General features: G+C 41.3%; 2 protein-coding genes across 2 annotated transcripts; both read left to right on the forward strand.

The window, feature by feature from the left end:
- Positions 1-1386: 1386 nt before the first annotated feature.
- Positions 1387-3696, forward strand: LOC138904959 (uncharacterized). Its single transcript, XM_070193455.1, has 3 exons — positions 1387-1968; positions 2202-2278; positions 3300-3696. The coding sequence occupies exons 1-3, from the start codon at positions 1387-1389 to the stop codon at positions 3694-3696; spliced, it is 1056 nt and encodes a 351-aa protein (XP_070049556.1).
- Positions 3697-3777: 81 nt separating this feature from the next.
- LOC138904960 (uncharacterized) lies at positions 3778-7929 on the forward strand. Its single transcript, XM_070193456.1, has 2 exons — positions 3778-4110; positions 7741-7929. The coding sequence occupies exons 1-2, from the start codon at positions 3778-3780 to the stop codon at positions 7927-7929; spliced, it is 522 nt and encodes a 173-aa protein (XP_070049557.1).
- Positions 7930-10195: the final 2266 nt, after the last annotated feature.

Below are 10195 nucleotides of genomic sequence, written 5' to 3' on the forward strand. Positions count from 1 at the left end.
ATGCTCCAAGGCATGCAACTGTCGTATATCAGACCCCGGGCGCACTACCCGTGGGTAGAGCCCATCCAGTTGCAGCAGCCATACCTGAGCCCAGACCAGCTGCAGCCGGCGAGCTGCAGAAGCTATCAGACAGATGGACCATGCTACATCCTCCTGTCTTTGGAGGTGAGCGACATGAGAACTCCCAGGACTTTATTGATCGGTGCAGGGACAAATTGCACAACATGAGGATATTGGAGTCCCACAGGGTGGACTTTACCACTTTCCAGCTGGAGGGCAGGGCCCATAGGTGGTATCAGTCATATCTTCTCGGCAGACCAGCAGGTTCTCCTCCCTTGACTTGGGACCAATTCACATCTATCTTTCTGGATAGATATATTCCACCCTCTCAGAAGGAAGAGTTTGCGATTCCAGTTCGAGAAACTCCAGCAGGGTCAGATGTCAATGACCGACTACTATACTTCCCACCGACGTAGAGAGAGTGCGAAGGTTTGTTGCCGGTTTGCACTCTAGTATCCAGACCACTATGACCCGAGAGGTTGAGATGGGGACTTCTTACGAGCTAGTTATGGAGATAGCTCGAAAGATCGAGGGTGTCCATCAGCGGAACCGAGAGAAGGCGATGAGGGATAAGCAGTTTTGATATTCTGAAGAGTTCAGTGGTGCCTCGGCTGGGGGCGGGGGTCCATTTGTGAGGGGTCAGTCTAGCAGGCCCACATATCCAGCACCGTCGCCTCCTCGGGGTGCTCCAGTGCGACCTTATTTCAATGCCATTCCAGAGAGCTCCTTCCGTCCGCGAGCCATTCAAGGTTCCTCCAGTGGGCCTTCAGGCCATCAAGGTCAGGCTCCAGGTCAGCAGTCCACCGTATCGAGAAGCTGTTTTGAGTGCAGTAATCTTGGTCATGTGAGGATGTTCTGCCCCAGGCTTCGGGGCAAGGTAGTGCAGCAGGGTCAGCAGCCTATGATTACAGCACCAGCTGCCACACCAGTCGTCCGGCCATCCAAAGGCATAGGGCAGGTGGGTAGGGGTCGTCCTAGAGTTGAAGGCCAACTAGGTGGCACTCCAACCAGGTTCTATGCCTTTCTAGCCAGACCGGATGCAGTAGCCTCATATGCCGTGATCACAGGTATTATTAGTGTCTACGGTAGGGATTCTTTGGTACTATTTGATCCAGGGTCTACATATTCATATGTTTCATCTCTATTTGCTCCTTTCCTGGTGTTCCTCACGAGTCCTTAGGTACTCCTATTTATGTGTCCACTCCAGTGGACAATTCTATTGTTGTGGACCGAGTCTATCAGTCTTGTATCATGACTTTCTGTGGTTATAAGACTAGAGCGGGTCTTCTGTTGCTTGATATGACCGACTTTTAGGTCATCCTGGACATGGATTTATTGTCCCCATATCACGCCATCCTTGATTGCCATGCCAACACTATTACCTTGGTGATGCCAGAGTTGCCTAGATTGGAGTGGATGGGTTCGTCTGCCAGTACATCTAGTCAGGTTATCTCTTTACTGAAGGCTCGTCACATGGTCGAGAAGGGTTGTTTGGCTTATCTAGCTTGTGTTCGAGATACAACTGCAGAGACTCCGGTGATTGATTCAGTGCCCGTGGTCCGGGAGTTCTCCGATGTGTTTCCTTATGATCTTCCAGGATTGCCACCAGATCATGATATTGATTTCTATATTGATTTGGCTCCAGGTACCCAGCCTATCTCTATTCCACCGTACCGCATGGCTCCGAAAGAGTTGAAGGAGTGGAAAGAACAACATGAGGAGTTGCTAGCAAAGGGGTTCATCATACCGAGTGGGTCGCCTTGGGGTGCACCGGTGTTATTCGTGAAGAAGAAAGATGGGACTATGCATATGTGCATTGATTACTGCCAGTTGAACAAAGTTACCATTAAGAACAAGTACACGTTACTGCAGGTTGATGATTTGTCTGACCAGTTGCAGGGTTCCAGGGTATTCTCTAAGATTGACTTGAGATCGGGGTACCATCAGTTTATGATTCGTGATTCAGATGTTCTGAAGACGGCTTTTTGGACTAGATATAGCCACTATGAGTTTCTAGTGATGTCCTTCGGTTAGACTAATTCCCCGGTGGCATTTATGGATTTGATGAACCGGGTGTTAAGGCCATATATTGACTCATTTGTCATTGTCTTCATTGATGACATTTTGATCTACTCACGTAGCATGGAGGAGCACGAGCAACATTTGAGATGGTGCTTCAAACCTTACGGGAACAGAAGCTATATGCTAAGTTCTCCAAGTGTGAGTTTTGATTAGATTCTGTGGCATTCTTGGGACATGTTGTATCAAGCGAGGGTATTAAGGTAGATCCCAAGAAGATCAAGGCAGTTCAGAGTTGGCCTCGTCCTGCCACAGCGACCAAGATCAGGAGGTTCTTGGGGTTAGCAGGTTATTATCGTCGGTTTGTGGAGGGCTTCTCATCTATTGCAACACCTTTGACTAGACTGACCCAGAAGAGTGCTCCGTTCTGATGGTCCAATGATTGTGAGGCGAGCTTTCAGAAGCTCAAGACCACTTTGACTTCAACACCGGTGTTAGTGCTGCCTTCCGATTCAGGGATGTATACTGTGTATTGCGACGCTTCACGCGTTGGCCTAGATTGTGTATTGATGCAGGAGGGGGGAGTTATTGCATATGCTTCATGTCAACTGAAGCCCCACGAGAAGAATTACCACGTACATGATTTGGAGTTGGCCACGATATTTCATGCCTTCAAGATCTGGAGGCATTATCTTTATAGGGTGTCCTGTGAAGTTTACACCGTCATCGTAGCTTGCAGCATTTGTTCAAGCAGAAGGATCTCAATTTGAGGCAGCGCAGATGGCTTGAGTTAGTAAAATATTATGATATTACCATCCTTTATCATCCGGGCAAGGCGAATGTAGTTGCGGATGCCTTGAGCAGAAAGGCAGAGAGTATGGGTAGTTTGGCATTCATTTCAGCAGAGGAGAGGCCTTTGGATTTGGTCATTCAGTCCTGGTCTAACAGACTTGTGAGGTTGGATATTTCAGAGCCCAGCCGAGTTCTTGCATGCGTCGTCGCCCAGTCTTCACTATTCGAGCAGATTAAGGCTCGCCATTTCGACGATCTGCACTTATCGGTTCTCAGAGAAATGGTACTATAGGGTGGTGCCAAGGAGGTTACTATCGGTGGATATGGCGTTCTTTGAATCCAGGGTCGTCTATGTGTTCCTAATGTGGATGGATTGAGGGAAAAGATTCTAGAGGAGGCACACAATTCCTGATATTCTATTCATCCAGGTGCTACGAAGATGTATCGCGACCTGAGGTAGCATTATTAGTGGTAGCGGATGAGAAGGACATAGTTGAGTATGTAGCGAGGTGCTTAAATTTCCAGCAGGTTAAGTATGAGCATCAGAGGCCAAGTGGCCTACTCCAGCAGATGGTTATACTTGAGTTGAAATGGGAGCACATCACGATGGACTTCGTAGTTGGGTTTCCACGGACCTTGAGGAAGTTTGATGCATCTTGGGTCATTGTTGATAGGTTGACCAAGTCGGCACACTTCATTCCAGTTATGACCATGTATTCTTTAGAGAGATTGGCCCAGATTTACATTCAGGAGATTGTTCGGTTGCATGGTGTTCCTGTTTCCATCATATCAGATAGAGGCCCTCAGTTTACTTTGCATTTCTAAAGGGCAGTACAGAGTGAGTTGGGGACTCGGGTAGAGCTCAGAACAGCCTTTCATCCGCAGACCGACGGGCAGTAAGAGCGGATGGTTCAGATCTTAGAGAATATGCTCAGAGCATGTGTGATTTTCTTCAGAGGGCAGTGGGATCGATTCTTGCCTTTGGCCGAGTTAGCTTACAATAACATTTATCAGTCCAATATCGAGATGGCATCATTTAAGGCTTTATATGGTCAGCGATGTCGTTCGCCCATCAGATGGTTTGAGCTCGGCGATGTTAAATTATATGGTACTGATTTGGTGAAGGATGCCTTAGAAAAGGTAAAGTTGATTCAGGAGCGACTTCGCACAGCACAGTCCAGACAGAAGAGTTACGTAGATCGGAAGGCGCATGATTTATCATTTATGGTGGGCGAGAAGGTTCTCTTGAAAGTCTCTCCTATGAAGGGAATCATGAGGTTCGGGGAGAAGGGCAAGTTGAGACCAAGGTTTATAGGTCCATTTGAGGTGTTAAGATGAGTTGGGGAGGTTGCTTATGAGCTTGCTTTGCCTCCCAGACTATCGAGTGTTCATCCGGTCTTCCATGTGTCTATGCTCCGAAAGTATCATGCCAACAGTTCGCATGTGTTAGACTACAGCATGATTCAGCTAGATGAGAGCATGGGTTATGGGAGGAGCCAGTTGCCATTGTTGATAGGCAGGTTCGCCAGTTGAGGTCCAAGAAGATTTCTATGGTAAAAGTTCAGTGGAGGGGTCAACTAGTGGAGGAGGCAACTTGGGAGACCGAGGAGGACATGCGGAGCAGATATCCACACTTATTCGGCACTCCAGGTACGATCCTAGACCCGTTCGATGACAAACGTTTGTTTAAGAGGTGGAGAATGTAACTACCCGACCGGTTGTTTTGCTTTTTAGAACCCCGTTCCCCTAAATAATACTCCTCGTATGTGCTTTCACTGTTTTATGACTTGCGGGAATGGTTAGTTTGGAATTTGGAAAGGTTCGGGTTGAAATAGGAACACTTGGTTCCTTAATATTGGCTTAAAGGGGTTAAATTTGACTTGAGTCAACAATTGTAATAAACGACCTCGGAACCGGGATTTGACGGTCCCAACAGGTTTGTATGATAATTTTAGACTTGGGCTTAAGTTCAGATTGGGTTTTGGATGACCCGGGAGCATTTCGGCGCACAAAGTTGAAAGTTAGCGCATTGAAGGTTTTAAAGTTCTTTAAATTTGGTTTGAAGTAGGTTTTGGTAATATTGAGGTCATTTTAGGATTCCGAGTCTGGGAATAGCTCTGTATGGTGATTAAACACTTGCACGCAAAACTTGGTGTCATTCTAAGTAGTTTAAGTATGATTTGGCGCGTTCGGAGAGAGTTGGAAGAACTTGAAGTTCATAAGTTGATTTGATTTGATTTAGAGTGTAATCATTATTTTTTATGTTATTTCACGTGTTCCGAGGGTTCAAGTAAGTTCGTTTTATGATTTCAAACTTGTTGGTATGTTTGGACGAGGCCTCAAGGGCCTCAGATGCCATTCGAGCGATGCGCGAAACTCATTTGGACTTGGAAGAGAGGCTAAAGCAGCAGGGTTCTGGTGCAATCGCACCTGCGAAGAATCTACCCCAGGTGCAAGCACGCAGAAGCGAGCTAATTTCCGCAAAAGCGGTTAGGCGTGGGCTGGCTAGAGATCGCAGTAGCAGAACAGGAGCCGCACCTGCGAAGGCCGCAGGTGCGAGGGGCGAGCCGCAGAAGTAGGCTCGCAGGTGCGGTGCCCATTCTGCAGGTGAGCCCAAAGTTGAGCTTGGTGACATCCGCAGAAACGGACCTTTGTGCGTAGAAGCGGCGTCGCAGGTGCGACCCAAGGTCCGCAGAAGCGGAATTGTTGGAGGCAGTGAGGTCTTTTTATGTTGGGACTTAAGCAATTTTAGCTCATTTCTTTCATCCCTTAGGAAATTTTGGAGCTCTTTGAAGAGGGGTTTTCACCTAGCACTTTGAGGTAAGAAATTTCTATATGAGATGAGTTTAATACATGTGTTTTTGGGTAGATTCTTAGCATATAAAGTGTAGAAATTGTGGGTTTAGTTAAAAAACCTAGGTTTTGATAAAAATGGGATTTAACCATGAAAATGATTATGGAATTGGGTGAAAATTATATATTTGAGTTCGTGAGGTTATGGGTGACAATTATCTTCAAAACTTTCCGAAATCCAGGCACGGGGGCCCAAGGATAAATTCTAGGAATCTTCAATTTGGGTTGGGTAATTACTCTAATAGCTAAATTATTAACTTTTGAGCGTATATTGATTATTTTAAATAACATTTGGATAGCTTCGGATTGTTCGGCACCATGTTGGGTCCTAAGAGTGAATTTGTGGCCGGAAAATGAGCTTTGAGGCGAGGTAAGTCTCTTGCCTAATCTTGTAAGAGGAAATTTACCCCATAGGTGATTTAAATTGCTATTCGATTTTAATTGTGGGGGATACGTATGCACGAGATGACGAGAGTCTGTGCGTAGCTACTAATACGCTTAAGTCCGGGTAGTTTAGGACCCAAATCATGAAATACTTGTGATGGTTGCACTCTACTTGTTAATTAAAGTGCTTAAATTATATTGAAACTTGTTAAAAGATTTGTAAAGACCAAATTTTACTTACTTGAGTTTTGGCGGGTCACTTGACCGTTAGTAGAGATTGTGTTTCTTTGTGTATTAGCCTTATAATAGCTTTTAAATCGGATGTTCATAAAGTAATCTCTCTTCTTGTGGAGCGGGTCGAACGCATCGACAGTATAATAGATGCATCTATGGTTCGTGCTGCTCGACCCTAGGCAGTGTACACATTTTTCTGGATCGGGCCGTACGACCTCGGCATAAATCATGCGTGTTAATGGTTGAAGCCCGAATACACGTGATATTATTTGATGAATTGAGAGGTTATAATTTATTTATTTGTTCGGAATCTATTTGGAATTAGTACAATGTTAGTGAAAGACTTTTGAAATTTACTGTTAGTTAAAGAATCATATAATCATTGCTACCATTGTGTTAATATTATTATTCACATACTCTATGCATGTTTAGCATTTCTGTATTTTATTGTTAGCCCATAGTAAGTATCGGTGTCGATCCCTCGTCACTACTTTTTTGAGGTTAGACTGGATACTTACTGGGTAAATATTGTTTATGTACTCACGCTACACTTCTGCACTAATCATGCAGGATCTGAGGCGGATGCATCTGGCAGTCATACCGGCGCGCGCACCCGATACCCCGAAGCTTAGTGGTGAGTTGCTTCGCGAATCCGTTCTGCAGCACCCGGAGTCTCTCTTTTGACTTTAATTCTGTCTACTCTATTTCAGATAGTAGTTTAGTATTTTGTATATTCTACTAGTAGCTCATACACTTATGACACCAGGTCTTGGGATTATGCTAGTAGACATTTGATGGCTTTGAGTATTTGTTTCACCACACTTGTTCTTATATTAGTTTACACTTTATTTTATTAAATCTTTCACCTCTTACTTACTTAATAAATAAAAATCAACTATTTCGATATCGTTAAAAAAAGAATAAATACATGGTTAGTTCACTGTTGGTTTGTCTAGCGGCGACATTGGGCGCCATCATGGCCTAATGGTAAAATTGGGTCGTGACATTTAGTGTGAAAATTTTGGTTTTTATTACTATTGGAATTGCAAGAAGGATTTGCTCACCCCATTTACCTCAACTAATTTGTGATGTGAACATTGATCTAGGTTGGAGTTTAGTACTAATAACTAGGAAGCATCCCATGTGAGCCCCTCTTTGATTCTTGAAACTTCATTTCCTAGGATGAACTACAGAACCACCATTCATTTTTCCAATCCTATATATGTGTACTACACACAAAAGATGTATGCCTTTTTTTCTGGTTTAAAATCCCAAAATGGTCCATTATGTTATAAATATATTATATTATGGATGTTCATTTAGTACTCCATTGTAAATAAGCTTCCTTAAGAAACTTATCCATATGGGACTACGCCGTAAATATGTTTATCTATTTAGTACTCTATTGGAAATAAGCCCCCTGAAGAAGCTTATCCTTTCGGTACTCCGTTATGGATAAATATTACCTCTGGTAGAAGAATATCTATATCTGGTACAGTAGCAGCTTACAAGCAACTTACACAACAGCTTACAGTAGCAGCTTACACAGCAGCTTACAGTAGCAGCTTACACAGCAGCTTACAGTAGCAGCTTACAAGCAGCTTACACATCAGCTTACAAGTAGCTTACACAATAGCTTACAAGCAGCTTACACAGTAGCAGCTTACACAACAGCCTCCTTTCTTCTATAAATAGAGGAGATTTCAGTTCATTATGTACATTTAGTTTGAAGTTGAATAATATATCAATATCTCTCTATACTTGTCTTCGATTTATTTACTTTACAGTCTTTATTTTATAACACGTTATCAGCACGAGTCTCTAATTTCATCATCACTACCTGACTGTGAGGCAACATACTGACCTTGTGCGTGGTCAAAGCGAGTTTATTCAGAGCATTTTGAGAAAAATTACATCCTTGGAGTGGTGAACAGCACGTTAGTTTTGTTAATTTCCCACTCTATGAAGAGATAAAATCCTTCTGATGTCATTTCTCAAAGATAAGGCTTATTAATTTATAATTTTAATTTGATTTCCTTCATGAGCTTTAAAAATTATGCTTATTATCTATGTCCATCACGTGCTAATTCTAAGCAACTAGTGATGCAGGACTTGCAGGTATATTGTGATTTGAAATACAAATTTGAAGGCTAAGAAAATAATGGATATTGAATCAACTTGCTATGTTACGTGCTCTGTATACATATTAGCATATAACAACTACTTTTTTTATATACTTGTTTTCATCATGTTCTCATCTCCATAAAAGATTACAAAGTGAATAACAATATCAGATGCATCTAAACTCCAGTAGAGTTTATGAGAAATATATAATTACCAACAGTGGTAATATTTCCTAAGTCTCGTTATGACTTAACTTCATGGTTCACTTGAACTCCAGCAGAGTATAGCCACCAGAAGTGGCTATATATCATATATCTCATTGTAACTAAATTTTGTTAACTACCAGAAGTGTTATATGCCTAAGACCACCAGAAGTGATAATTTAGGCTTGCTATGGTTACAATGAAGATAAGTTAGAGAAAATTCTTTATATTATATTCATACATCGATTTATTTTTGAAGTAGCAAATATCTTAAAAGAGGTTCGAAACATCACAATTTGATGTGATTATGCACGTTCAGATAATTATGTTCTATCTCCTGAAGGAAGAGAACTTTTGATAATATTAATCCATTTCCTGAAGTGAATGTGACAATATTAAATATGAACGCGCTCTTGATGTAAATATATTACGATTGACCTCCAAAAGAGGTAATATGATTGAGAGAATATATTCTCAATATTTTATTTTTCAGATTTTTCCTGAAGTAGTAAATAATTAAAATTTCCTCCTGAAGCAAGAAAATATTATGTAGTGGTAAAAATATATTAAAATTCTTAATTTTCGTCATTTATAAATTTAGAATTGTCTTTATATTGTTCATTTGATTATGATTTTCTCTCATAATACCAGCAGTGTCTGAACAATATTTGGTAGTACAAAATTTATCAAAAGCTCCTGAAGATCTAACTGTTTGTCTAGAAGACATATGACACCAGTAGTGTCAGATAAATATTAGATTGTGGATAATAAATGAAGGCTCTCGAAGAGATTATATAGAAATATGTTATTCATATTATATGATTATGGTCAAAACATATATTGTAGTAAACCCAAAGTTTACTAATACAATCGGCTATCATATTGAAATTACAAATGATTGGAAGATTGAAAATCTTCATGTTTCCATAATTATAGGGGGTAAAATAATATGTATGTGAGAAGTTACCCGCCTTATTCTTCTCATGTATCACAGTAAATCAGAAATTTACTGATACAAAAGTAGCCACAGTAAATCAGAAGTTTACAAATGCAACAATTTATGCCATAGTAAACCAGAAGCTTACTAAGAAATAACACATGCCATGATAAACTTGAAGTTTTCATTTGCCATTTTAAATGAGCTATTTGAGAATTCGGATAAGCATATACTGAAGAACTAGAAGATTCTTCAAGAATTCTCTTGTGTTGCTTGTTCTCATAATAAATTGATTATACCAGCTAAAGTTGGGACTAAGAGTTCTGAATTTTGGAATATATAAAAGGTGAATATAGGCCCATTCACCTATCATGTGAACCACTTATAGATGCATATATGAGATGGTTACATGCGTGTTTATTGTCAACCTGTAGTTTGGCATTTGAAATTGCTTTTCTCAATTAACAGCATAATTTTCAGATTATGAAATCAAGATAGTTCATCTTGATGATGCTGGTTATATCCAAGCTAGTTTAGCATTGAATACCTCCTATTAATGGCTAAACCATTGCTTATGAGAACAAAGTCT

The sequence above is a fragment of the Nicotiana tomentosiformis genome, chromosome 2 (genome assembly GCF_000390325.3).
Source record: "Nicotiana tomentosiformis chromosome 2, ASM39032v3, whole genome shotgun sequence".
Classification (NCBI taxonomy): domain Eukaryota; kingdom Viridiplantae; phylum Streptophyta; class Magnoliopsida; order Solanales; family Solanaceae; genus Nicotiana; species Nicotiana tomentosiformis.

Excerpts from the sequence above, each read along its gene's own strand:
- LOC138904960 (XM_070193456.1), top strand. The coding sequence starts at position 3,778 with ATGGTTCAGATCTTAGAGAATATGCTCAGAGCATGTGTGATTTTCTTC. Across the intron at positions 4,111-7,740 it reads CATTTATGGTGGGCGAGAAG|TACTCTATTGGAAATAAGCC; the intron begins GTTCTCTTGAAA and ends TTATCTATTTAG.
- LOC138904959 (XM_070193455.1), top strand. The coding sequence starts at position 1,387 with ATGGATTTATTGTCCCCATATCACGCCATCCTTGATTGCCATGCCAAC. Across the intron at positions 1,969-2,201 it reads ACCAGTTGCAGGGTTCCAGG|CATGGAGGAGCACGAGCAAC; the intron begins GTATTCTCTAAG and ends CTACTCACGTAG. Across the intron at positions 2,279-3,299 it reads CTATATGCTAAGTTCTCCAA|GTGCTACGAAGATGTATCGC; the intron begins GTGTGAGTTTTG and ends CTATTCATCCAG.